Source organism: Erythrolamprus reginae, chromosome 8, assembly GCF_031021105.1.
Source record: "Erythrolamprus reginae isolate rEryReg1 chromosome 8, rEryReg1.hap1, whole genome shotgun sequence".
Taxonomy (NCBI): domain Eukaryota; kingdom Metazoa; phylum Chordata; class Lepidosauria; order Squamata; family Dipsadidae; genus Erythrolamprus; species Erythrolamprus reginae.
Genome location: NC_091957.1, coordinates 3498761 through 3526472, shown reverse-complemented (window position 1 = coordinate 3526472; position 27712 = coordinate 3498761). Strand labels below are relative to the sequence as shown.

General features: G+C 42.9%; 4 protein-coding genes and 3 non-coding genes across 8 annotated transcripts; 2 read left to right on the top strand and 5 right to left on the bottom strand.

Annotated features, from left to right (window-relative positions):
• Positions 1 to 191: 191 nt before the first annotated feature.
• Positions 192 to 7096, bottom strand: SURF2 (surfeit 2). The gene is made up of 6 exons (XM_070758500.1): positions 6855 to 7096; positions 5137 to 5291; positions 3592 to 3695; positions 3000 to 3191; positions 1446 to 1600; positions 192 to 445 (listed from the first exon to the last, which is right to left on the bottom strand). Exons 1-6 carry the CDS (start codon positions 7071 to 7073, stop codon positions 371 to 373), a joined length of 900 nt encoding a protein of 299 aa, XP_070614601.1. The 5' UTR covers positions 7074 to 7096; the 3' UTR covers positions 192 to 370.
• On the top strand, positions 6830 to 16329 carry SURF1 (SURF1 cytochrome c oxidase assembly factor). The gene is made up of 9 exons (XM_070758499.1): positions 6830 to 7126; positions 7882 to 7954; positions 9077 to 9207; positions 10357 to 10439; positions 11685 to 11876; positions 12029 to 12101; positions 13318 to 13480; positions 13990 to 14071; positions 15969 to 16329. Exons 1-9 carry the CDS (start codon positions 7064 to 7066, stop codon positions 16033 to 16035), a joined length of 927 nt encoding a protein of 308 aa, XP_070614600.1. The 5' UTR covers positions 6830 to 7063; the 3' UTR covers positions 16036 to 16329.
• A 170-nt stretch (positions 16330 to 16499) lies between these two features.
• RPL7A (ribosomal protein L7a) lies at positions 16500 to 23024 on the bottom strand. The gene is made up of 8 exons (XM_070758501.1): positions 22974 to 23024; positions 21722 to 21842; positions 20688 to 20837; positions 19453 to 19593; positions 19117 to 19196; positions 17963 to 18093; positions 16907 to 16976; positions 16500 to 16648 (listed from the first exon to the last, which is right to left on the bottom strand). Exons 1-8 carry the CDS (start codon positions 22974 to 22976, stop codon positions 16544 to 16546), a joined length of 801 nt encoding a protein of 266 aa, XP_070614602.1. The 5' UTR covers positions 22977 to 23024; the 3' UTR covers positions 16500 to 16543.
• LOC139171724 (small nucleolar RNA SNORD36) lies at positions 18190 to 18267 on the bottom strand. Its single transcript, XR_011559781.1, has one exon. It is a non-coding gene; the product is annotated as a small nucleolar RNA SNORD36 (small nucleolar RNA).
• On the bottom strand, positions 19670 to 19735 carry LOC139171726 (small nucleolar RNA SNORD24). The gene has a single exon (XR_011559783.1). It is a non-coding gene; the product is annotated as a small nucleolar RNA SNORD24 (small nucleolar RNA).
• LOC139171725 (small nucleolar RNA SNORD24) lies at positions 20926 to 21000 on the bottom strand. Its single transcript, XR_011559782.1, has one exon. It is a non-coding gene; the product is annotated as a small nucleolar RNA SNORD24 (small nucleolar RNA).
• An 86-nt stretch (positions 23025 to 23110) lies between the features above and the next one.
• MED22 (mediator complex subunit 22) lies at positions 23111 to 26450 on the top strand. Of its 2 annotated transcripts, none has more exons than XM_070758502.1 (4): positions 23111 to 23282; positions 24387 to 24511; positions 25190 to 25270; positions 26157 to 26450. In XM_070758502.1, the coding sequence occupies exons 2-4, from the start codon at positions 24389 to 24391 to the stop codon at positions 26373 to 26375; spliced, it is 423 nt and encodes a 140-aa protein (XP_070614603.1). In that variant the 5' UTR covers positions 23111 to 23282; positions 24387 to 24388; the 3' UTR covers positions 26376 to 26450. The 2 variants fall into 2 exon arrangements, with proteins under 2 accessions (XP_070614603.1, XP_070614604.1); XM_070758503.1 differs by having other exon boundaries at positions 23188 to 23277.
• Positions 26451 to 27712: the final 1262 nt, after the last annotated feature.

The window sequence follows — 27712 nt, the reverse complement described above, 5'->3', positions numbered from 1 at the left end:
CTAGGGAGTTTGGCGGCATACAAATTTAATAAATAAAATAAATAATAAATACTTAGTAGGCAGAATTTCCCCCCACCCATTTTCCTCCCCCAAAACCAAGGTGCGTCTTATGCTCCGAAAAACACAGTAACGCTATTTCCTCGAGGCAATTCTGCCCTTGGTGGTCAGGTGGAAGAATTTTAGGAACGCCGTAGAGTTGAACGAACTTTATGGACATGAAATACAACGACATGTATATAATTCCTCCCACCGACCTCGAAAAGGACCATGGCGAAATAAAAATGCAACATGTTTTGAGTTCTAATGATAAGTCTTCTCGCCACGCTAAACGAATTGGAGGTTAACCCACGACAAGAAGTTTCGGTTCCTGTTAATGGCTCTTCCGAAGCTTTTTAGATTTCCTGTTCCACTTTTTAAATTTCTTCTTGTGAGGGCCGACTTGTTTCTGGAACGACAAGGGGGAGAAAAAAAAAGGCAGAGGGTAAGCGGAAACTTGTATAGATTTTTATTTTTTTTAAGTTTCTAGGCCTCATGAGTAAGGGACAAAGACTTACTAAGGCGGCTCTCGCCAAGACACTGAGCTTGTCGATCAGAAAGGTCAGCAGTTCGGCAGGTCAAATCCCTACTATAAGCCTCCTGCATGAGGGGGTTGGACTAGATGACCTCCAAGGTCCCTTCCAACTCTGTTACTGTTATTAATTGGGATTTGGCAATCAGAGACTTAATATGCTGCTCAAAAAAATAAAGGGAACACTCAAACAACACATCTGAATGAATAAAATATTCTCATGGAATACTTTGTTCTGTACAAAGTTGAATGTGCACAACAGCAGGTGAAATTGATTGTCAATCAATTGATACTCAATCTGTCTAGTCTGGAGGACAGAAGGAAAAGGGGGGACACGATCGAAACATTTAAATATGTTAAAGGGTTAAATAAGGTTCAGGAGGGAAGTGTTTTTAATAGGAAAGTGAACGCAAGAACAAGGGGGCACAATCTGAAGTTAGTTGGGGGAAAGATCAAAAGCAACATGAGAAAATATTATTTTACTGAAAGAGTAGTAGATCCTTGGAACAAACTTCCAGCAGACGTGGTAGATAAATCCACAGTAACTGAATTTAAACATGCCTGGGATAAACATATATCCATTGTAAGATAAAATACAGGAAATAGTGTAAGGGCAGACTAGATGGACCAGGAGGCCTTTTTCTGCCGTCAGTCTTCTTATGTTTCTAATCCATGTTGCTTCTTAAGTGGACAGTTTGATTTCACAGAAGTTATATTGTGTTGTTTAAGTGTTCCCTTTATTTATTTATTTTGAGCAGTGTAAATGCAATGTGAGCAGGGCTTAAAAGTAGCCCAAGCTTAGCACATGCAACTCCTAAGTCTTAACCTTACCACAGCAGGAAAAATAAGCCACAAACACCCAAAGTGTCAGGTTTACCTTTCTTCTTTTCGTGGCTGTCTGCGAATCAACTTCCATCATTTCTACCCGACTGCCATTTTCCACTATTGGCCTCGCAGGTTCTTCGTCGCTGTCACTCATAAATTCGTTGGGGGCCTCTTTGCCTGTGGCACTTTGCTTTGGGAACAGTTCAGCTTTGAAAATAATTAAAACATTAACATTTAAACATGAAGCATTAAGAGGGGGAAGGTGTCTCAACTCCCCCATGCCTGGCGGTATAGATGGGTCTTGAGTAATTTACGAAAGACAAGGAGTGTGGGGGCCGTTCTAATCTCCGGGGGGAGTTGATTCCAGAGGGCTGGGGCTGCCACAGAGAAGGCTCTTCCCCTGGGGCCCGCCAAACGACATTTTTTGGTCGAAGGGACCCGGAGAAGGCCAACTCTGTGGGACCTTATCGGTTGCTGGGATTCATGCGGTAGCAGGCGGTTCCGGAGGTACTCTGGTCCAATGCCATGCAGGGCTTTAAAGGCCATAACCAACACTTTGAATTGTGACCGGAAACTGATCGGCAGCCAGTGCAGGCCACGGAGTGTTGAAGAAACGTGGGCAAATCTAGGAAGCCCCATGACGGCTCTTGCAGCCGCATTCTGCACGATCTGAAGTTTCCGAACACTTTTCAGAGGTAGCCCCATGAAGAGAGCATTACAGTAGTCGAGCCTCGAGGTGATGAGGGCATGAGTGACTGTGAGCAGTGACTCCCTGTCCAAATAGGGCCGCAACTGGTGCACCAGGCAGACCTGGGCAAACGCCCCCCTCGCCGCAGCCGAAGGATGATGTTCCAATGTCAGCTGTGGATCGAGGAGGACGCCCAAGTTGCGAACCCTCTCTGGGTAATTACCCCCCCAGGGAAATGGAAAGACCTTGGGAGGCAAGACCCACAGCCACTCCGTCTTGTCTGGGTTGAGTTTGAGTTTGTTGACACCCATCCAGGCCCCAACAGCCTCCAGGCACCGGCACATCATTTCACTGCTTCGTTGATGCGTTATTCCCTTAAGCATCGCAAGAGATGTAACAGGCAAGGAAATAGATTGGGGTGGGCAGAGGAAAAGGGCAAACCCAGGACTAACTAAGCCTTAGCTCGCCTACAGATCTGGCCTTTTGGTCTTCTAGCTCAATGATTTTCAACCTTTTTTGAGCCGCGGCACATTTTTTTCATTTACGAAACCCTGAGGCACATTGAGCGGGGGGAGGGTGGGGGCTAAAAAAAGTTTGGACAAAAAAATTCTCTCTCTCTCTTCCTTTCGCTCTATTTCTCTCTCCCTTCTTTCTCTCTCCATCCCTCTTTCTTTCTCTTCCTTCCTCTTTTTTGCTCTTTCTCTCCCTCCGTACCTCCCTCTATGTCTTTCTCTCTCTCCTTCCCTCCCTCTTTCTCTCTCTCTCTTGTTCTCTTTCTCTCTCACGCTCTTTCTCTCTGCTTTCTTTCTCTCTTTCTTTCTCTCTCTCTCCGAGCTTCGCGGCACACCGGACCATGTCTCACGGCACACTAGTGTGCCGCGGCACACTGGTTGAAAACCACTGTTCTAGCTCACTCACCTGGGTATAAATCACTCAGGCTGTCGTCGGTTTCATTGCCCCCTTCATCACTGGCCGGAGGTTCCCAAAATGCCCCCCTCGGCTTCCCCCTCCTTTCGCAAAAGCCGTTGTCCGTTTCTTGCCGGGGCCGTCGGCGTTTGTGCAAGAGGCAAGCGGGGACGTATTCTAGCCCCTCTTTTTGACATTTTTCATCTGTAAAAGAGGAGAAAGACAAGGATGCCAGTCAAGAACGATTTCGGTTCTTCCTTTTCAAACCTTCCAGACTAAGTAGAACCTCTTCGGCTGGGGCAGTCTATCCCGTAATATACCTGGCGCCCCTTCGCCTGCTTCTCTCCCCTCGGAGGGAGGTTTTTCTCCCCCACCAACCTTTAGAAACAACACCGAGACACGAGTCTTCGGAGAGGGGCGGCATATAAATTCAATCAATCAATCAATCAATCAATTAAATAAATTAATTAATTAAATAAATAAATAAATAAATTCTAGCACGTGAGCTGTCCACCTCCTGGGTAGGTTGAGGAAGAAGAGGGAACGAAGGAACCGTTGTAAGAAAAGACAGAGGAGAAGGAAAACCACTCGGGTGGCAACTCACATCGTTGAAGCGCTTTCTGATAACGTCGTCCTTGGACATGACGAAGGACGTGCTCTGGGACTTTGTTGAGATGACGCAGGGTGAGTTTGCAAAATAGCTGATTTCTAGGAACAAGGAAAACAAAGTCACAATTCAAAGTGTTGGTAACGACCTTCATGGCATTGGGCCAGAATACATCCGGAACCGCCTTCTACCGCACAAATCCCAACGGCCGATTAGGTCCCACAGAGTTGGCCTTCTCCGGGTCCCGTCGACCAAACAATGTCGTTTGGCGGGCCCCAGGGGAAGAGCCTTCTCTGTGGCGGCCCCGGCCCTCTGGAATCAACTCTCCCCAGAGATTAGAACGGCCCCCACCCTCCTTGTCTTTCACAAACTACTCAAGACCCACCTTTGTCACCAGGCATGGGGGAGTTAAGATATTCCTTCCCCATGGCCATTACAAGTTATGCATGGTATGTTTGTGTTTATGTTTGGTTTTTACAATTAGGGTTTTTAGTTGTTTTATTAAATTGGATTGTTACATGTTGTTTTTTACCATTGTTGTTAGCCGCCCCGAGTCTGCGGAGAGGGGTGGCATACAAATCCAATATATAAATAAATAAAAAGTGGCCGGGAAGAGAAAGAAAAGAAAAAATTGATCAAATTGAAGGGGTCCAAAGATGGGCTACAAGAATGGTGGAAGGTCTTAAGCATAAAACTTCTCAGGAAAGACTTCATGAACTCCATCTGTATAATCTGGAGGACAGAAGGGAAGGGGGGGGGGGGACATGATCAAAACATTTAAATATGTTAAAAGGGTTAAATAAGATTCAGGAGAGAAGTGTTTTTAATAGGAAAGTGAACCCAGGAACAAGGGGGCACAATCTGAGGTCAGTTGGGGGTAAGATCAGAAGCAACATAAGAAAATATTATTTGACTGAAAGAGTAGTAGATGATTAGAACAAACTTCCAGCAGACATGATTGGTAAATCCACAGGAACTGAATTTAAACATGCCTGGGATAAACATAGATCCACAGTAAGATAAAATACAGGAACATAGTATAAGGGCAGACTAGATGGACCAGGAGGTCTTTTTCTGCCGTCAATCTTATGTTTCTACCGTATGTTTCTAGGAAAAGAAAAGAAAAGGAGAGAGAGAAAGAAGAGAGAAAGAAAAGAGAAGAGAAGGAAAGGAAGAGAAAGAAAAGAGAAAGAAAGAAAAAGGAGGTAGGAGAGAGAGAAAGAAAGGGAGGGAGAAGAGGAAGAAAGGAGGGAGCGTGGAGAAAAGAGAGAGAAAGAAAGAAAAAGAGAAAAGAAAGAAAGAGGAAGAGAAAGAAAAAATAAAGAAGAAAGAAAGAAAAAAAAGAAGGAAAGAAAGAAAGAAAGGAAAGATAAAGAAAGAAAGAAAGAAAGAAAGAAAGAAAGAAAGAAAGAAAGAAAGGAAAGAAAATGAAGCACGGCCTATTGAAGAAACTTCAATCTGAACTAACCCCGGTTACTCAAACTCAACGACACAAACTCAGCCCTTAGCCCCTCTGGGACACTGTCAGCAAAACCAACGTACGGGTTTTTGGTGCTGGGCACGATGTGCGGCTCATACTCGCTGTAATCCAAAACCTCGGAGGTCTTGCTCATACGCAGGTATTTTTTCCCGGCTGTAAACGCTTGGAGTTCAGGCAACCGACAAGGCAGCTCATGGCCGGTCAAGGTGCATCGGACCTGGGTAAGAAAAGCAGGGTAAATAAAGACCGATTCGAACGGAGCCATGTCAGTTTGGGCAGCGGCCCACTTCTAGGATTTCCAGGTGGTGGCCCATCCAAATGTCCCATCGGCCCAGACTTCTTGAGGTCTGGAAACCAGCTGAGGCAGGCCAGGTGCTGCCACACCAATATATTCTTAAAAGCAGGCTGCTTAAGCATACGCTAATTCAAATGGAATTTTCCAGCACAGTAAATTGTCCATCCCTGGGATTTTCGAGTTGCCTGTTCTAGGTTTTCTTAGTGGTCTTCTCTTCATTTGTCCAGTTTTTTTTTTTAAAATTAAGCTTCGGACAAGTGGATGTTGCCAAGCAATGTTCCCTCTAATTTTTTTTCGGTGTGGGCGGAAAAATATAGTGTCTGAGCGGCACATTTTCATGCCTGAGCACAGATGTCACCCAAGACAACTTGTTGCGTAATTATTTGGGGCTCGGTGCTGGGGCAGAATAAAGTCCCTTCCCACTGTGTTATTCTGTTATTTTATATTTCAATTAATATCATTATCCTCTTACAAATCGACTACTTCTTATCCATTCTTCTTAAAAGAAACTAAAAACCTTTATACAACCTTTTCCTAATTAATAAGAAAAAAAATCTGAATAAAACCAAACCAAAATCTATTACTATTAAAACTTTAAAAGCCCTGCAAAACCAAAAACACAACTATTAATAAATCCATGCTTTAAAGTCTTCATTTCTTAAATATTTATCATAGTATTACAGTAATCTATAAATCTATCTGAACACCAATGCATCAATTAATATATTTCCATATTTACTTTTCTAAGTCAACTCAACTGCCGAAACCAAAACCAACTCCAATGCAACTTTCCAGTTTGGGCAAATGCTTAACCTGAGATTTTAGAATACTGTAGTCTCCCTTCTGAGGGTCTGACATCTCAGCCTTCTCCTCAGGGTTCAGACAGGCAGACCACATCCTCAAGAACATGCATGATTTAAATAGAACACCCCTGTGGGATTTCTGAGTGGTCTCCCATCTACCAGTCCAGCTGTTTTTTAGCTTTGGAGGCTGCACAAGACAGGGCAGGTGCTGCCAAGCCAAGAACAGCCTGCCTAAGCCAAGACCCATTTCAAACTGAATTTCCTACTTTTTGAATCGAGCCCTGTGGGATTTCTCAGTGGTCTCCCATCCATTCGCTTGTTTTGAGCTTCTGAAGCCAGACAAAGCAGGGCAGGTGCTGCCAAGCGGACCTGCCCTCAAGAAGCACATCTGCTCATTTCAAAGGGAGGTTCCCAGTATGGCCAACCCCCCCTCCCTTCGCTCCCTTGGGATTTCCTGGTGGCCTCCCATCCACCAGCCCAGCTGTTATTGAGCTTGGGAGGGTGGGGGCGGCCGAGGCAGGTGCTGCCAATTCAACCTCTCCACGGCAGCCGCCTCCCTAAACCTAAAAGACCAATTTCCCAGATTGCCCAAACCCCGCCCCCTTCTCTTGGGATTTCCTCGTGGTCTCCCATCCACCACCAAGCCCAGCCGATCCCGGGAAACAGGTGAGCGCCGACCAACCTTTTTCCCCGGAGGGAGGACTCGCAAGCTCGGGTGCCGCTGCAGGAAACGCTCCACCTCGGCGGGAAGCGGCGATGGTCCCATCTCGCCTTCGCCTTCTCTTTCTCCTCCTTGCTCGCCCGGTGGGTCAGCCATGCTGCCCCACCGGAAGTCGCAGCGGCGCGACCCGGAAGTGCCATCTCGTTTGACCCCCTCCACCTCCATCCAAGATGGCGGCATGGCGACGGTTACTAAGCGACAGGGGATTCCGGGGCGCCCTCGGGAGGCTCCGGGTGAGAAAGGCCGCGACGCCCCCGTAACATCACCCCTCGCGGGCTGCTGTTGGGCAAATTGAGCCTGACTCATCCGCTTGGATTGGGGCCTTTTGACCTTGTCACGTCGTCGTTTGCAGCCCAGGGGGGCTTATGAGGCAGGGCGGGAGGTAGTCATGGGCTTTGGAGTACCAAACAGTTGGGGGGACCCTCAGTTTGCATTAGCATTGATAGTTTGAAAGGGGGATGATGGGCCTTGGAGTGCCAAACAATTGGGGGACCCCCAGCTTGCATTAGCATGGCTAGTTTGAAAGAGGGATTATGGGCATTGTAGTACCAAACAATTGGGGAGAGCCCCAGTTTGCAATGGCATGGATAGTTTGAAAGGGCCCAGCTGAGATGGGCATTGTAGTACCAAATAGTTGGGGGACCCCCAGTTTGCATTAGCATGGGTAGTTTGAAAGGGGGATAATGGGCATTGGAGTGCCATGCCTTTGGGAGAAGCAGGCTTGCATTAGCATGGGTAGTTTGGAAGGACCCGGCTGAGAGTTATGGGCATTGGAGTGCCAAACGGGGGGGGGCACTTTGCATTAGCATGGCTAGGTTGAAAGGTGGATGATAGGCATTGGAGTGCCATGCCTTTGGAAAGGCAGGTTTGCATTAGCATGGGTAGCTTGAAAGAGCCCAGCTGAGACTTATGGGCATTAGTGCAACAATTTGTTGATTTTGGGATTTCTTTCCCCAGTCTTCCTTCAACTTCTACACTTTTCCTTCAGTTTTCCTGCCTGGATGATGGAAGGAGATCCTTTGCCCACTGCCGTTGGAAAGATAGTTTACAGCAGTCCCCAAGTGAGTTGAACCTCTGTAAACAAACTGGTTTTTTTATTTTATTTTTAAAGCCTATGTTTTTGTTTAAAGAACACTGGTTGCTTTATATTTTTATTCATTCATTCATTCATAACATTTCTATTTCATTCATTCATTGAATTTCTCCAGTCACTCAACTCAATCAAGGGACTCTGAGCAATTCTAACAATTGTAAAAAAACTTGCAATTTTTGCCATTCTGAAAATTAGAAAAACATTGAAAAAACATTCCAATGGTGAAAGCATCCGTGCAACAAATAATTACAAACAGCAGCCGTGTTGATTATTCTATACCGCCCATATGCCCTGAGTAACTGGATAGCTTACAATAAAATAATCAATATTAATAAAAGAGTCAGCTTGGTAAGATGAGTGGGGTAGAAATTTGATAAATAAACCTGATGCAGTCAGGCGGTAGGGAAAGCAAGTAGGATGCTTGGCTGCATAGCTAGAGGTATAACAAGCAGGAAGAGGGAGATTATGATCCCGCTATATAGAATGCTGGTGAGACCACATTTGGAATACTGTGTTCAGTTTTGGAGACCTCACCTACAAAAAGATATTGACAAAATTGAACGGGTCCAAAGACGGGCTACAAGAATGGTGGAAGGTCTTAAGCATAAAACGTATCAGGAAAGACTTCATGAACTCAATCTGTATAGTCTGGAGGACAGAAGGAAAAGGGGGGACATGATCGAAACATTTAAATATGTTAAAGGGTTAAATAAGGTCCAGGAGGGAAGTGTTTTTAATAGGAAAGTGAATACAAGAACAAGGGGACACAATCTGAAGTTAGTTGGGGGAAAGATCAAAAGCAACATGAGAAAATATTATTTTACTGAAAGAGTAGTGGATCCTTGGAACAAACTTCCAGCAGACGTGGTTGGTCAATCCATAGTAACTGAATTTAAACATGCCTGGGATAAACATAGATCCATCCTAAGATAGAATACAGAAAATAGTATAAGGGCAGACTAGATGGACCAGGAGGTCTTTTTCTGCCGTCAGATTTCTATGTTTCTATGTTTCTATGATGCCAGCTCTGAGGTTTTACATATAGCTTTGCCACTAATAATGTTTTTTTCCCCCTCTCCACCCTAACAAGAAATTTGCTGGAGGTTTTGTCCAGCCAGAAACATTGCCTCAGCTGCTACTGCTAGAGCCACAGAAGAAAACATACTAAAATGGGGACTTCTGCTCATCCCAGTCGGTTCATTTTTACTTGGTTCTTGGCAGGTAAATAACACAGTGAAGGTTGGCTGTTTGGAGTTTTTTATCTGAGTCTTGCAAAAATTTTTGGCTGGCTTAGCATACTTTATTCTCATGCTTCCTTACTAGAATAGAATAGTATAGAATAGAATTCTTTAAGTGATTGGACACACAAGAAATTTGTCTTTGGTGCACAAGCTCTCAGTGTACATAAAAGAAAAGATAAGTTGGTCAAGAATCATGAAGTACAACACTTAATGATTGTCATAGGGTTCATATAAACAATCAGGAAACAATATTAATAAAAATCTTAAGGACACAAGCAACAAGTTACAGTCATACAGTTATAAGTGGGAGGAGATGGGTGATAGGAATGATGAGAAAAAAAATAGTGATAATAGTAGTGCAGACTTAGTAAATAGTTTGACAGTGTTAAGGAAATTATTTGTTTAGCGGAGTGATGGCCTTTAGGAAAAAGCTGTTCTTGTGTCTAGTTGTCTTGGTGTGCGGTGCTCTATAGCGACGTTTGAGGGTAGGAGTTGAAACAGTTTATGTCCAGGATGCAAGGGGTCTGTAAAAATTTTCACGGCCCTCTTTTTGACTCTTGCAGTATGCAGGCCCTCAATGGAAGGCAGGTTGGCAGCCATTGTTTTTTCTGCAGTTCTGATTCTCCTCTGAAGTCTCTGTCGGTCTTGCTGGGTTGCAGAACCAAACCAGACAGTTATGGAAGGTGCAGATGACAGACTCAATGATTTCTCTGTAGAACTGTATCAGCAACTTTTGTGTGATATAAGTCAAACGCTCACGTAATTTAGGATTATGGCTTGCACGAATTCCTTTTTGTGCTAAATATGTTCTTTTTTGAGGGCAGTGAAACCTTTCGGTTTTAAGTAGGATTAAGTGCAAGTAATCCTCAAATGTCAATAGTTCATGAAGTTACAACGGGAATTAATAATTGCTCCTGTGGAACAAGACTTTTCAGTGTGTGTGTTATTTCTTCCGAATGGTACTCTTATTATTCTACTTTATTCAGGAGAGCGAATTTTAAAAACTTCCTACTTTACTGGGCAGATAGATAGGGATTGCTGTTGCGAGAGAGGAATTCTGTAGATCACGATGTGTTTCTCCTGCTGGACAATGAAACAAAGGGCCCAACATTTTGTGCTTTTATGTCAGGTTCAGCGGCGGGAATGGAAGATGAGACTGATTGCCGAATTGGAGAGCAGGGTTTCGGCAGAGCCAATTCCACTACCAACAGAGTAAGTGTCTTTTGGGAATGGTACAGAGAATTTAGAATATTACCGAGAACGTCAAATGGTACCTCCATTTTGATTTTGGCAGGAAGAACACTTATTATTATCATCATCATTATTATTATTATTTAATATATCGGGTCTTTAGCTTACATAGTTTTTAATTAATTAGATTTGTCTTTGTATTCACTGTTTTATATTGTATGCTGTGAGCCGCCCCGAATCTTCAGAAAGGAACAGCATACAAATCTTATTCATTCATTCATTCATTCATTCATTCATTCATTCATTCTATTTTTATGCCGCCCTTCTCCTTAGACTCAGGGCGGCTTACAACATGTTAACATGTTAACAATAGCACTTTTTAACAGAGCCAGCCTATTGCCCCCACAATCCGGGTCCTCATTTGATCCAATGGTGAGATTTGGTGGAAGGTTAATAGAACTTAAATACTAAAAGAAAACCCCAACTTCCGAGGTTGCTTTGGGAGGAGATAAATTTATTTATTCATTCATTCATTTATTCATTATTGTTGTTGTTGTTGTTGTTGTTGTTGTTATTATTATTATTATTACCATTACATTTTCATCAGGAAGAAAACTGGTGCCACTGTTTGCTGCCACTCCTTTTTCCTGCCCAGAATGTTCCTTCTTAAAAAAACAAATTCTCTTTTGTCAGTTTTCCAAATTTGACAACTTTGAAAGACCTGTGGATGGCTGAGAAAATTCTGGCAGCTTGAGGCCCACAGGTCTTAAAACGGTCCAGTTTGGAGAACTCTGATTTATCTTGAACTCCGATCTATATTGATTGAGTTATGGTTTTTTTTTTAAAGCTGGGGCTATAGTTTTAGATTTGTTTCCATATTTGACTTCTTTTTTACTGTATTTGTATTTTTATATTGTTGTAAACCGCCTTGAGTCCTTCGGGATGGGAAGTTATAGAAGTCGAATTAAACAAACAAACAAAATATGCAGGGGACACAAAAAACCTAGTAGGACATTACAGTTTTCTGGGTATTAGAAAACAGATCTATATATTCAAGCAGCTGGTTTGCTTAAGTTTTCTTTATAGCAAATTCGGGGTGTTGCCTCTTTCTATACTGCTACGGGCAGTTCAATTTATCCGTTTCCCTTTCCTCTCATTCATAAACGACCATATTAATTGGCAGAATTGTCCCTTCCTCAGCCAGAGGGCTTTTGCTGTGTAACCTATAACCCAAGTTTTCCTTCCTGTCTTGCTCCTTTTCTACAGCTTCTACGAACTGAGCGAATTGGAATACGTTCCGGTCAAGGTCAGAGGTCACTTTGACCACACCAAAGAGCTGTATGTGCTCCCACGATCTCCAGTGGACCCTGAGAAAGAAGCCAGGAATGCCGGCCGCATCATGTCTAACGTAGAGAGCGGAGCCCATGTGATCACTCCCTTTTACTGCACTGACCTTGGGTGTGTATGTTATCACCCGCAAGGGTTTAAGTAGCCGCCTAGAGTTGGATGAAAGATAGGTGGCTATATAAATATTTTAAGTAAATAAAAGGCAGCGTTGCTGTCAACCCTGAAGTTGACGCTGAGTCTAACTTTTATTTTTAAACCTGCAGGATAACGATTCTTGTCAACAGAGGATTTGTTCCCAGAAAAAGGATGAATCCAGAGACCAGATTAAAAGGACAGGTACGCTGTAGGCCTCTCTGCTTAAAAGCATACAATAAGGTCCCATGATTGAAATTCGAAATCATTTATGAAATGTGTTGAAACAGTTTTGTTCCTTTATTGATTGATTGATTGGATTTGTATGCCGCCCCTCTCCGTAGACTCGGGGCGGCTAACAACAGTAACAAAAAAACAGCATGTAAATCCAATACTAAAACAACTAAAAAACCCTTATTGTAAAACCAAACATCCATACATACAAACATACCATACATGAATTGTAAAGGCCTAGGGAGAAAGAATATCTTAGTTCCCCCATGCCTGACGGCAGAGGTGGGTTTTAAGGAGCTTACGAAAGGCAAGGAGGGTGGGGCAAATTCTAATCTCTGGGAGGAGTTTGTTCCAGAGGGCCGGGGCCACCACAGAGGCTTTTCCCCTGGGCCCCGCCAAACGACATTGTTTTGTTGACGGGACCCGGAGGAGATCTAACCGGTCGCTGGGATTCGTGTATTTGCTTTGGATTGAACTAGTCCAGGAGTGGGCCTTCCAAGGCATGGCCATGTCTCTCCAGCACTCCGCGGACTGCATTGGCTGCCGATCAGTTTCCGAACGCAATTCAAAGTTTTGGTTATGACCTATAAAGCCCTACATGGCATCGGACCAGATTACCTGCGGGGCCGGCTCCTGCTGCATGAGTCCCAACGACTGATCAGGTCCCACAAAGTCGGCCTTCTCCAGGTCCCGCCAACTAGACAATGTTGCTTGGTGGGACTTAGGGGAAGAGCCTTCTCTGTGGGAGCTCCAGCTCTCTGGAATCAACTCCCCCCGGAGATTCATACTGCCCCCATCCTCCTTGCCTTCCGTAAGAACTTTAAAACTCATCTATGTCGCCAGGCTTGGGGTCCCTAGATTCTAGCCTCTGGTCGATGAGTGTGATGTATGCTTGTTTTTGAATGTGAATGAATGATTTTTAATGTTCCAATTAATGTATTAATTGGATTTTAGATGTTTATATTGTATACTGTGTTTTTTAATATTTTGTGAGCTGCCCTCTTATAATGCTCTGTCCCAATCAGGTTGCAATTCACACCTTATCACTCAGCATTAACATGCCTACATTCTACTTTTTACCTTATATGGTAATACGGTGAAATATCACCCAGGATTGCTAATCCTGATAATCAAAAGTTTTGAACAATAGAAATTGCAGTTGGATTTTTCTTCGTCTTTTTTTTAGACCGAAGGGGATATTGAACTCACTGGGCTGGTGAGGTTATCCGAACCTCGGAGAGCTTTTGTGCCAGAAAACAACGTTGAACAAAACACTTGGTTTTACCGTGATTTGGATGCCATGGCCAGAGTCACCGGAGCCGAACCCATTTTTATTGATGCAGACTATAGTAAGTCCCCCAGAAATTGTCTTCACCCCCACATTCCTGGATGTGGCATTCAGTTTTCCCAGGCAAAATTTAAAATTGACATCTGATGTCCATTAGATTGCAGAAAATACAGTACAACCTCACCTCATTCCTGAGATCTATGGGGGGGGGGGGGGTGCATAAGCGCACCAGCGTGCCTACCATCCCTGCATTACTGTCCCCATTTATCTATACATAATAATAATAATAATAATAATAATAACAATATTGATAACTACACCGATAAACACTCCCCTTGGGAAGATGCACCAATAGGTTGCCTCTGTGGTGGTTGCTACCAGTTCGTCCTGGATTGGGCGAACTGGTGGCGGCAGCAGCGGGAGACTCCGCCCACCCAGACATCATAAAAACACTCTGTGCATGCTCAGAAGGTCCTTGAAGCAATATTTGAGAGCTTAGAAGTGGTTATTCTAAGTTTATTGAACTTCTGGGTGAGCAACACATCACATTCTTTCTCTCTCTACCCACAGGAAGCTCAGTTCCCGGGGGACCGATCGGAGGCCAGACCAGGGTAACTTTACGAAATGAACACATGCAATATATAATTACTTGGTGAGTAGCAATGTTTGTTTCAGCGAGTGGGGAGGGGTGGGAAAGATGAGGAAGAGTTAAATTTGCAAGCGATCCACAAATTTGCACTCCAAATAGTTAAAATACCCCTTCCCTAGTATGAGTTAAGCCGCTGTAAAATCCTGCTTTTTATTTCTTGACATTTATGCAAGATAACTTTATACACGATTCAAAGATTCTAAAACAAAACAGGATGTATTTTAAGCTCCAGTGCCCCTGTGGCTTTAATCTACACGAGTGGGTCAGGGCAGGTGGTAAATCTCCCAGTTCCTACTGATCCAGTATGCCAACAAATCTTGATTAGGTCAGTAAATTTCATTTTTAACACTATGGGCTGTCATTTTTTTCCTCTTTCTTTCCTTTCTATGCCGGCCAATCCCGAAGAACGCATGGCGGCTTATAACAAAATATAAAAATAGTTAACAATAAAAAGAAGTCCAATATAAATTAAATATAGCACCCGGATTGTGGGAGCAATAGCCTAGCTGTTTAAAAAGTGCTATTGCTAACATGTTGTAAGCCGCCCTGAGTCTAAGGAGAAAGGCAGCATAAAAATCGAATAAATAAATAAATAATAATTTATTAGATTTGTGTCGCCCCTCTCTGAGGACTCGAAGCGGCTAAACCCCAGTAAAAACTCACAACTCAGCAATCTAATCAACACAACATACCATTCAATATGATTTTACCCTCTTTGGGGGGAAAATTATCAAACTGAAACCGGTTAAAAAAAATTAATAAAATCCTCGGCTCAAGAGGGATGGGCTTTTGTACCTGAGCTGACAAACCCTGCTTTAGAAGTTTATTTATTTATCAAATGCATAGGCCACCCTTCGAGAGAACTCGGGGTGGCTTACAATAAATAATTACAAAATTAAAATACCCCAATACATAGAAGTTGCTAAGGAGACTCCTGGAGAGCCACAATCAAGCAGTAGATGTGCATTCTTGTCCTTTGTAAAATTCGCCCCACGGTACCGCAGAGCCCTTTCAAATCCTTGTAGAACTATTTTGAAAACTATTGTCCTTGAAAAGAAAATACACTGCTCAAAATAAAGAGAACACTTAAACAACACAATTTAACTCCAAGTCAATCAAACCTCTGTGAAACCAAACTGTCCATTTAGGAAGCAACACTGATTGACAATCAATTTCATGTGGTGGTGTGCACATTCAACTTTGTACTGGACAAAGGATTCAATGAGAATATTTCATTCATTCAGATCTAGGATGTGTTGAGTGCTCCCTTAAATTTTTTTGAGCCGTGTAGTAGTTTGAAAACCACAAGTGGGTTAACACTGTGAACCATACAGAAATAAAAAGATTTTCCAAACATCTTCCTGCCTTGCTATAATCAAGGGATCTGGCAATTAAGCAGTTGTTTCTGGATTTATTTATTTTAGATTTGTATGCTGCCCCTCTCCGAAGACTCGGGGCGGCTAACAACAATATAAAAAGACAATGTAAACAAATCTAATATTAAAAACAATCTAAAAAACCCCCAATTTAAAGAACCACTCATACATACAGGCATACCATGTATAAATTCTGTAAGCCTAGGGGGAAGGGAAATTTCAATTCCCCCATGCCTGATGACAGAGGTGGGTTTTAAGGAGCTTGTGGAAGGCAAGGAGGGTGGGAGCAACTCTGATATCTGGGGGGAGCTGGTTCCAGAGGGTCGGGGCCGCTACAGAGAAGTCTCTTCTCCTGGGTCCCGCCAAACAACATTGCTTAGTCGACGGGACCCGGAGAAGGCCAACTCTGTGGGACCTAACTGGTCGCTGGGATTCGTGCGGCAGAAGGCGGTCCCGGTCATACAGAGCAACTCAAGAGGTTGTTTTCACGTACATGAAATTGAACCTTTGCTCCTCCTGCACAGGTATGGCCTGTGTGTGGCTACTTCCTTCTTGTGGTACAAGAGGTTCATTCAGAAGGTGCCGTTCTGAACCGTTGGGAAGAACATGGTCCTGGTGCGGCTTTAAAAAGTGGCCATCTGACCCACCTTATAGAATGGAACATTTGGAAGACGATTTGGAACTTCTTGATGGACGTTTCACCCAAGCCAGGAGTTTGCTGGAAACCAAGGCCGAGCTTTTCTTTAAAAGTAAGCCAATCCTCACATTATTTGGGGAAATATTACATCAGAAGACAATTCAGTAATGGGGAGACTTGGAGGGGGAAAATTTGAATCATGATTCTCGAAATACCGGCTGCAAATAAAATGGAGACTTTTTACAGTGTGTTCAACTATTGCTGAGAATAATTGCAGTAATTCTTCTCAATCCGCCTCCCATAGGAAAATAGGAAATTTTCTTGTGTATTTTCTATAAAAGTAGGAGAATGGTGCACATTACCCACTACTAAAAAAAATTTCCGCCTTTAAAGTAATCAAAGCACACACAGATAAGGCTTCTGTTTAAAATTTCCTTTATATGTACAGAAAAACTGACACATCTATCCCAGCTTGGTGGCCAGCTCTTTAGCTTTGGCTTTTTCAAGTTTCGCAATCCGAGCGACGGATTTGGGACCAAGGACGTTTCCACCCCAGTGACGACGAATCTGGAAAGGGGAAAAAAAAAAGAAAAACACATTTGTTTGCAAGCAGGAAGAAATGTTGACTGTGCCATACTCTCTCCTCTTTGCAATCGCAACCTCTTTTCCAAATTATTGTGTATTGCAGTAACTCAGAAGCAAGCTATCAATTAGAGCACTAAATAACATATATTTCAAGCCCCAAGAGACCTGCTGTCTACGTTTTAGCAAACTACACGAGCGGAATTAAACCAAACCAAAAATCAAGACAAAAATCACCCTTACCTCATCGTATCTTTCATTGTAGTTAGTCTTAACAGCTTCTACCAGTTTAGCCAAGGCTCCTTTGTCTTCGCTGCATAGAAAAAAAGCCAAGTTTTTCAAGATGAAAATCTCATGAAAGAAACATACACGCAATCCTTGACTTTTAGCATTTTTCAGAGTATAAGACTCACCTTTTCCCCCTGTTAAAAGAGGCTGCGCTTTATACTCCGAATTTAGCTTTTTCGAAGCTTTCCCCCAGGCCCTAATGAACTACTAACAATCTTGCAGGCTTGCTTTCATTGCTACTCCCTCCAAAAAAGTTTTTTTCAGCCCTAACCAGGGGATAAAATAATGTGCTGAAGCTGACCAGGATGCTAACCAATGAATACCTGGTAGGTTGATCCCCCCCCCCCTATTTTCCTCCCTCAAAACTAAGGTGTGTCTTATACTCCAAGAAATACAGTAAATCTATTCGTTTTAGTCCCTGAAAAAAAGTGGACTTATCACCATTTCTCACATCATAGCAGCATCTCCATAGTCACATGATCAAAATTATTATTATTTATTGGATTTGTAGGCCTCCCCTCTCCGCAGACTCGGGGCGGCTAACAACAGTGGTAAAACAACATGAACAATCCAATTAATAAAAACAGCTAAAAAACCCTTATTATAAAAAACCAAACATACACACAAACATACCAGACACCTGGCCACTGTCTCGCATCTATGATGCTCAGTGTCCTGAGGTCCCCTTGAGCTACCTTCTTTCTGACAAGCAAAGTTAACGGGGAAGCTAGATTCTCTTAACCAGGTTACTAACTTAACTGCGGCAAGAAAAGTCATAAAATTGGGCCAAACCCACTTAGCAAGCATCTTACTTAGCAAGGGGCTCAATTGTGGCTGTAACTTGAGGACTCCCTGTCTTCAGCTGCTCTAATGGCACTCCAACCCACAAATCAATGACCTTCTTTTAGCAGTGATTGAAATAACGACGGCTGAGTTGGTACCCAAATCCCCAAAGTATGAAGTCGAGAGGTTGGCAGGACCGAAGACAAGCCTCCATTCAGGGCTACTTACGGGTTAACCTGCGTGAAGGCCACGCAAGTGCAGGTTTTCCGGTGGACGAGGCGACCCACCCTGGCTTTGCCTTTGATGATGCAATAGGGGACCCCCATTTTTCGGCACAAGGCGGGCAGGAAAACCACCAGCTGCAGCAGGGATAAGGAAAAAAAACGTTTTCATTAATGGGTCCCCGCTGCGTTTTCGACGAGACTTAAGAAGGGGGAGAGATTCGGGCAGCAGCAATCGCTCAGGGTTAAAAAGCTCGTATAGTTTTGTTCTCCAGGGGGGAGTCAGTTGAAGAAATTCAAACATCATTGCAATTGCCAAGCCCACACAAGTCACAAGAACTATTTTGAGAACAGGCGTTCCCAGACTTGTAAATGGTCTCCCCACCACCACCAAGTTAACCAAGAGAGCCACACTTTATATGAAAGAATCTGACAAGAGTGACAGCAAAGGACCCATTTTTTTTTTCAGTCCTTGGATATAAAATTGTTAATTGAGGAATTAACTGAGAGGCAATTGAGGAAACCGATCCCAGGTTCCTTATTCATAGAAGATTGATGGCAGAACAAGACTACATGGTCCATCTCATCTGCCCTTATACTATTTCCTTTATTTCACCTTAGGATGGATATATGTTTATCCCAGGCACATTTAAATTCAGTTACTGTGGATTTACCAACCAGGTCTGCTGGAAGTTTGTTCCAAGGATCTACTACTCTTTCAGTCAAATAATATTTTCTCACGTTGCTTCTGATCTTTCCCCCAACTATCCTGATGGTGTTCTTGTGTTCACTTTCCTATTAAAAACTCTGAACCTTATTTAACCCTTTAACACATTTAAATGTTGTGATCATGCCCCCCCTTTCCCTTCTGTCCTCCAGACTATACAGATTGAGTTCATTAAGTCTTTCCTGGTAAGTTTTATGCTTAAGAGATTCCACCATTTTTATAGCCCGTCTTTGGACCCGTTCAATTTTATCGGTATCTTTTGATATCTCTGCATTTCCCCCCCAGTCCTCTTCAAAGACAAGGCTACAAATTTATCAAAGGGGAAAAAATACTGCATATTCCTGCCTGGGAGTTCTCAGTATTGAGTTTGGGATTCTACCACACTATAATTTCAAAATACAAAAAGGGCAAAACCTTCTTCCCATCTGCTTTACCTCAATGGGGTCTACATCATGTGCGATCACCACCAGCTGAGCCTTCTTGTTCTCCACCAAGGTTGTGACTGTGTTGACACCTGAAAAAGAGAAATTAAAAAACTGGTAAGCTAAATTTACAGCATTAACTAAGCCGAACTGCAAGCGATACCTCCAAGGAACGGGCCAACCTGCTAATGCTCAGAAACAGTCAAAGAAGGTCTTCAATCTGGAGTTCAGGTGAAGAAATTCACACATCATTGCCATAGCCGGCTGTCAAGAGGAAAAACCCCGGGGAAGGCTGTCCTTTCTAGCGAATCAAGCTTAGGAAAACCAGAGATGCTTAAAAAAATGTACCTGCTCTCAGCACAGGTGGCCTTTTGGTGGGAACGTCGCCCTTCCCCGCAGCTTTCTGCTCGGCCCGAGCCAACAACCTCTGTTTTTTCTCTTGCTTGGTCTCAGGCCTGTATTTGTGAGCCAGCTTCAGAAGCTGAGTCGCTGTGGAGATAAAGACATTAAGTGAGGCGCTGAGAATTTCTCCACCCGTCCTCTAGCACCTTAATAAAGATCCTCGTGCATCAGCGATCTTGGTGGTTGGGAGTCGTCAAGAAAGCTCAGATATTTGCTTCCATCATCTGCACGGTATAGAACCTTTTTCCTCCTGCAGGCCAACCCCGAAAGGGGGGACTCCTTCCGCCCCTTTTCATATACCCCACGTTATTTAGAATCTAGCCAGCAAAACCATACCCCCAAATCAAATTTTTATTGGCACATGAATTACTATGCTCTGAATTGACAACTGAGCGCCCAAAAATACACTGCTCAAAAAAACAAAGGGAACAAAGAACCCATCCTAGATCTGAATGAACGAAATATTCTCACTGAATACTTTGTTCTGTACAAAGTTGAATGTGCACAACAACATGTGAAATTGATTGTCAATCAGTGTTGCTTCCTAAGTAGACATATAATAGAATTCTTTCTTGGCCAAGTCTGATTGGACACACAAAGATATATGATCTCAGTGTACATAAAAGAAAAGATACATTTGTCCAGAATCATGAGGCACAACACTTAATGATTGTCATAGGGGTCAAATAAGAAATCAGGAAACAATATTAATAAAAATCTTAAGGATACAAGCAACAAGTTACAGTCATACAGTCATAAGTGGGAGATGGGTGAAAGAATGATGAGAAAAATGTAGTAGTAATAGTAGTAGTGCAGACTTAGTTTGACAGTGTTGAGGGAATTATTTGTTTAGCAGTGATGGCGTTTGGGAAAAAACTGTTCTTGTGTCCAGTTGTCTTGGTGTGCAGTGCTCTGTAGCAACGTTTTGAGGGACAAGCAACATTTGCTTCTGGTTTCTGGCGAAGAACCCTAAAATTACTTAACTAATTGTTCATTTAATGACTGCCAAAGGTCATAAAATAGGGTGCAGCCACATGAACTGGTTAACCACCTGCAGAAATTAATGGCTGGAATTCCAGGCTCAATTCTTATCATAAGTCAAGGACTAACAGTATACAGGAAGACCCTTTTTTTCCCCGTTGGCAGCCCTCTGATAATTAAACAGTAAAATCACCATTTACCCGTCTGGCGGTCCAGGGCTTGGGTGAACTGGTTGACCGCTGGAGGCACCTTCAACCTCTTGTAAAGGATTGCCCGTTGGCGTTGGAGCCGGATGTAGCGTGGCCATTTCACAAAGCGGGTCAAATCTCTCTTGGGCTGGATATCCTGACCTGAAAGGTACAAACGTTAACTCAAGGGAGGAACTCCTTTCGTTAAGCATTCGCAACCCCAAAACCCCAGAACAAAGAAAGGGGCGTCAGCATCAGAGATCTTGGTGGAAAAGCTTGTCAGCACTGCCAACTCAGTTAGCAAATATTCTTTCCATCATTTGCTTTGCGCCCTTTTTCACGGCATTCAAGTTCAAGAGATTCGAAGGCACGACTGGCAAAAACACGGAGATATTTACGCAAACAGTCAGTTTCGAACAGAACAAAGCAGCCAGTTGAAAGAAGTCAGCAGCGTCTGTTTTCTCTAAATGGAAATATCCCCACATTTGTCCTAAAAGACTGAATAAATTGCAAGAAAGCAACCGAGCTCAGAAGCACCAAAGACTCCGAGCCTAATCAATTTTGCTCCAATTCTCTGCATGAAGAGCCTTTTGGGGGGTGGGTTTCTGGCCCCCTGGAATCACAGAGATCCCCACTGCCCCCACCGTCCTCGCCTTCTGCAAGAGTTTGAAGACTCGTTTGTGCCACCAGGCTTGGGGCCATTAGATTCTAACCATGAGATGTATGTTTATTTGGTTGAATGGGAATGTTTGATTTTTTTTAAGGTCTTGGGTTTTAGATTAGCTAGTTTTCTATTTAATTGGATTTAGGATATTTTGTTTTGTTTTTTAATATGTTATAAGTCGTCCTGAGTCCTTGGAGAGGGGCAGCATATAAATCCAATAATAATAATAATAATAATAATAATAATAATAATAATAATATATTAGATTTGTATGCCACCCCTCTCCGAAGACTCGGGGCAGCTCACAACAATAATAAAAACAATATTATAAATGAAGGAAGGAAAGGCCCGCATCCCATCAACCTCCTCCTTCCCCACTCACCGATGCCAAAGTTTTTGGGCCTCTTCTCAAAGAGAGGGTTCACCACCTTCTTGGCCTCCTGCTTCTTGACCACAGCAGGGGCCGGAGCCACCTTCTTCCCCTTGGCCTTCTTCCCCTTCGGCTGCAAGAGCAAAGCACAAGTTAAATCTGGATCGTTCTATCTACTGCCAAACAATATACATGCAATGTCTCCTATATAACTTTTGTCAAGCTGATGACGGCTATGTCCAAACGATGGTTTCTCAAGCTGGGGGATCAGGCTAGGCGCTGAATTAAAACTCAGCCATGCTGCTCAAATAGATATGGAAGCATATGCGAATCCCCTTACAAATATCAATTTTAACCCTTCATTTGGAGTCATGCATGTACCAGCATCAACTGAGACTAGAAACATAGAAGATTGACGGCAAAATAGTCTGCACTTACTATTTCCTGTATTTTATCTTAGGATGGATATATATTTATCCCAGGCATGTTTAAATTCAGTTACTGTGGATTTACCAACCAGGTCTGCTGGAAGTTTGTTTCAAGCATCTACTACTCTTTCAAATATTTTCTCACGTGGCTTCTGATCTTTCCCCCAACTCACCTCAGATTGTGCCCCCTTGTTCTTGTGTTCACTTTCCCATTAAAAACACTTCCCTCCTGAACCTTATTTAACCCTTTTAACATACTAAATACAGCGGGAGACTATTGCTTCCATTACTCTAAAATAGCCAAACTTGTTAAAAAGGACTTTGCGGATTTAATTCCTCCCAGAATTTCCCGCTCTAAAATTAAGACCTGGCACCAGGCGTCTGTTGCCCGATTCGGGCATCTGCAAGCTTTTAAAGCAGCTTTTCAGGTTTGTGGACTTCAACTCCCAGAATTCCTCAGCTCGGCAAGGCTAGCTTAGGAATGTTGGGAGTTGCAGTCCACAAAGTCTTCCAGGTCCCCAAGGTTAGGGATTCTAGCCTAATTCATTGCTCCGGCTCCCAATCGGCAATGCTGAATCGGCCGATAGGCCCGAAGCAGCGGCCTAGCCTAAAACGATCCACCGTTCTTTGCAGGCCGGAGCTCCATCCCACCCCAAGACCGGCTTCCAGTCGTTTTCCCCTCCCAATAAAAGCGGCCTCCGGTTCGGCGGGGTTCCTGGCTCTCTTGTGCGCGGTAAACACCCCCAAGTCGGGCCTCCGATGGACGGATGGCGCCGGATTGGAAGGTCCCCCCCACCTTTTCCACTGGTAAGACACAACGCGTCGCAGCGACCCACCATCTTGCCTGGAAGAAGAAAAAAGAAAGAGCGGTGCCTTTTGGGTAGTATATCGCAAGGCGCGCTAGTTCCCGCGAGAGGTTGGGCCCGCAATCACGCGGGAGGAGGCGGAAGCGGAAGACCGGTCTCAGCCCGACTTTTGTTTTTTCATCATAGAGACGATAAGGGACTGTAAAGGCTTATGCACGCTCCTAGAGAGTCCTCGGCGCAACTGGAATACAACAGCCAATCTGGGAAAACAAAACTCCCTTTTCGGATAAGAAATGCTCGATTAAGGAGTGGGAGTGAAAAGGGTGGATTGTTGGTAAGGTAAGAACGTCAATTTGGAAGCAACTGCATTGCTATTTCAAGCCACTTTTGCAATGCTTTGTCTCTGGGCTTTTAAATGTATGGAGCAAGCAAGGCGCTAGTCCTCATCAGCCTTATTCTCACAGCGCCCTCCCTCCTTTAGGGGAAAGAGCTGGATCCAGTAGATTGAAAGGGAGGTGATTATTTGTGGGTCATTTGTTGTGTGAATGCAGCCTTGCTTTGAAATCTGCTCCCAGATATGGAATTTATATAGCTTTCTGACATTTGATTCTCAGCTCCTCAACCTTGATTATTTGCTGTGTGTGTGTATACATACAGATATACATGTACATATATATACACCAATACATACATACATATACAGTATACACACACATGCATATATATATGTACAGTATACACATACACACATATATTTATTTATACAGTATCAGAAAAATCCATCAGTTTTTGGACCATATATAGTGTAAACTATATTTACAGCAGCACGAAGCTAACAACTTCAGCATGATGATGGGGAATGTGATTTCACTGAAATGTCGCATAGATATTCAAAATATTACACAGGGCAAAACCCGAACCCAGTGTAGACACACTGCTCAAATAAATAAAGGGAACACTCAACACATCCTAAATATGAATGAATGAAATATTCTCCTTGAATACTTTGTTCTGTACAAAGTTGAATGTGAACAACAGCATCTGAGATTGATTGTCAATCCGTGTTGCTTCCTAAGTGGACAGTTTGATTTCACAGAAGTTTGATTGAGTTGGAGTTACATTGTGTTGTTTAAGTGTTCCCTTTATTTTTTTCACACACACACACACACACACACACACATGTGTATGTATATTTATTTATATCAGAAAAAATCCACCGGCTTTTGGAAGATTTAGGGTTTCTTTGTAATATTGATGTGTTTGCAGAATAACACTGACACACGTGCAAATTTTAACCCTGAAAATTGAAATGGAATGTTTATGGGCAATATTTCTTCTTCTTTTTTTTTTTTTATATTTTAGATTTTTTTGGGGTGGTGGTGTTTTAATGCATTTTTCTCTGGATTTCTTGTGATGCCGTTTCTTGGCACATTCCCCTCCTAGCCATGGCTCAGCAACGTGTCCTACCCCAGAGTAAAGAAACTCTCCTCCAGTCCTACAACAAGAGGCTGAAAGATGATGTTAAATCCATCATGGACAACTTTACGGAAATCATCAAGTCTGCAAAGGTAGGTATGGGAGAAGAGACACTCCACCCACCCCTTTCTCCTTTTTCAGCCTAAACATTTGCTCCTTTGAAGAGTTCAGGTTTTCTTTGTTCGTGCTTTGAACAATTTCAAATTATTCTAAGTAAGCAAGCAACATTACACAGTGCAAAGAAATAGAGGAACATATTTTTATTAGAGCAGAGGGGGAAATGCTTGACAGCTTTTCTTTTCCTTTTTAATATATTTTTATTATTTTTCACATCTTAAATATAACATTTCTTTGAGTGAATCTACAACCTTTTACATACATTATACTTACATTTATACAATTTATACATCCTTTTCAGGGTGTCCAGGGGGAAAGCATTTTGAAATTCCCTGATATTTCCCTGACATTTCCCTGTAACTTGCGATCTAGTTAAGGCACGGTCGTAGATAATGTCATACCAAACGGCTAAGCCATGGAGAAATATCAATAGCTGAGGAAGCAAGTTGTTGCCACAGTTATGTTCGTTTTTGTTTGACTCTGCCAGGCAGCGCGATCCGGTGGTTTTTTTTTACATGATTTTTCCCTGCTCAATTTCAAAAAATGGATCCAAACTTAAAAATTTGATCCAACAGACCAAATTTAAATTTGGATATATTTTGACAACTTTTCAAATAACGCGCAGATGGTTGGACTTTTGGTTCCTTTTCCAGATTGAAGAAGAAACCCAAGTGTCTCGCGCGACTCAAGGCGAACAGGATAACTATGAGATGCACGTCAGAGCAGCAAATATCGTGAGTGGCTTCGATCTGAGATATTCTGCAGATGATTCTGCTCGGAGATGAGTGGCAGACCTGCCTTTCATTAATTTAACTTTATGCATATCAATTAAATCCATTGAATGAACCTGAACATTGAAAAATGTTGGCGTTACCATCCACCCTCATAAATTGGGTTTGAATTCTGTCCCACCCAGGAAGGGAAGGAAATAATTCATGACCAAAATTGCTAATAAACTGATAAAATTTGGCCATGTTTTCAAATGCAGTGATACCTCGTTACTCACCAGGAATTGATTCCGGGAGGTGCGATGAGTACCAAAAATGATGAATAACAAATTCATCCCATGAGCAATAATGTAGTGACTCACAAGGCAGCTGACACTAACAAACTCTAGCTTGTGAGCTGAAAAAAACAAATGATGAGTCCCGAGGATAAAACCAAATCTGATGCATTTCAAATAATTTGAATACTATTATACAGTGGTACCTCTACTTACGAACTTAATTCATTCTGTGACCAGGTTCTTAAGTAGAAAAGTTTGTAAGAAGAAGCAATTTTTCCTATAGGAGTCAATGTAAAAGTAAATAATGCGATTGGGGAAACCACAGGGAGGGTGGAGGCCCTGTTTCCTCCCAGGAGATTCCTAGAGAGGCCCCACGCAGGCTTCTCCCTGCCTTTTCCGGCTGTTTCCTCCCAGGAGATTCCTAGAGAGGCCCCACGGAGGCTTCTCCCTGCCTTTTCCGGTTACAGTTTCAGAGGCTCTGGTTTGTAAGTGGAAAACGGTTCTTGAGAAGAGGAAAAAAAATCTTGAACACCCGGTTCTTATCTAGAAAATTTCATAAGTAGAGGCGTTCTTAGATAGAGCTACCATTGTATATTGATTTTCCCCCCCGTCAGGTCCGAGCTGGCGAGTCGCTCATGAAGCTGGTGTCCGATCTGAAACAGTTCTTAATCCTTAATGACTTTCCTTCGGTCAACGAAGCCATCAACCAACGCAACCAGCAATTGCGGGCTCTGCAGGAGGAATGCGACAAAAAACTGATCACGCTGCGGGACGAAATCTCCGTCGACCTCTACGAACTGGAAGAGGAGTATTACTCTTCCAGGTACAAATAAATCCACGGAGAAATCTCAGGATAATCAGACCATGGCCTTAAAATAAAATAAAAAAACAACCCTTGGAGACAGAGATTGCATTCTGAAGCTTTTTAAAACTTTGATTATTATTTTCTTTAAAAAAACTGCTTTTTAATATTTCCGGGGAGGTTTTGGTCATCCTCAAAACAATCAAACTCTCCTGTTTCTTTATTTTCAATTCCGGAAAACCTCTAAGGAAGTGAAATGCTGCATGGCAATCTTGCAGTTTTGGGGTTTAAATGTATTTTCTTTCGTTTTGTCCCTCCCTTGGTCTGCGATAGCCAGGACCTTATTTTATTTAAGAGTTTGATGATGTTCTTAGTTGGCTTTTTTTGTAGATCTTTATTAATATATCCCCCTAATGATCACTGCAGCTTTATTATAAATAAAACTGTGGTGGGGAAAAAAGGAAGGAGTCAACTTTGGGCTGTGTTTTAATTTTATTTCTTGATTGTGTCTTATATATATTTAACCCGCAGTTTCTCTGATCGCCCCCTTCTGTCTCTTATGCTTAGCTTGTGCCTCTCTTTTTGGCAATTTATCTGCAATCTTTTGCAATTTCTGTCGGCTTCCGAGCAAAGCTTCTAGAGGAGAGAGAAGGAATAAAGTGGGGCATAGTTTGGGAGATCTACCCCGCTACAAAATGCAGGCAGTCCTTGACTTACGACCAAACCGAGCCCAATCTTCCTGTTGTTAAGTGAGGTTTGTCCTGTTAACAGTTATTAAGTGAATCTGTTAGAGGGGGATTGCATGCATTCCAGGACATGCAAGCCATCATAAATGTGAGTTGGTTACCAAGTTACTCTGAATTTTCATCACATAACTGGGGGGGGGGGGGAGAGAGGAGGAGGAGGAGAGATTCTGCAATGGCCATTAAGTGTGAAAAGCAGTTTGTAAGTCGCTTTTTTCAGTGCCTTCACAACTTTGAACGGTCACTAAATGAAGTGTTGTAAGTTGAGGACAGAAGAACCAATGGCTACAGGAAAGAAAAGTGATTTCCTTAACAGCGGTGGCAAGACTGCCAGAGGAGCCTTCCAGTGGTGCTTAAGGAGGCTTTGGCAGCCCAGAGCAAACGAAGCATTTTCCTTTCTCTGGGCGCTTGGAGAGGGAATAAACCTCTGCCAGCGCCCAGAGAAAAGAAACGTCCTCTTCCTCTTCTTCTTCCTCCTCCTCCCACCCAAATTCCGAGCTTTTATTTCTTTCCTAGTGGGTTTGCACACATTATTCGCTTTTGCATTGATTCCTATGGGAAAAATTGCTTTTACTTACAAACTTTTCTACTTAAGAACCTGGTCACAGAACAAATTAGGTTCTTA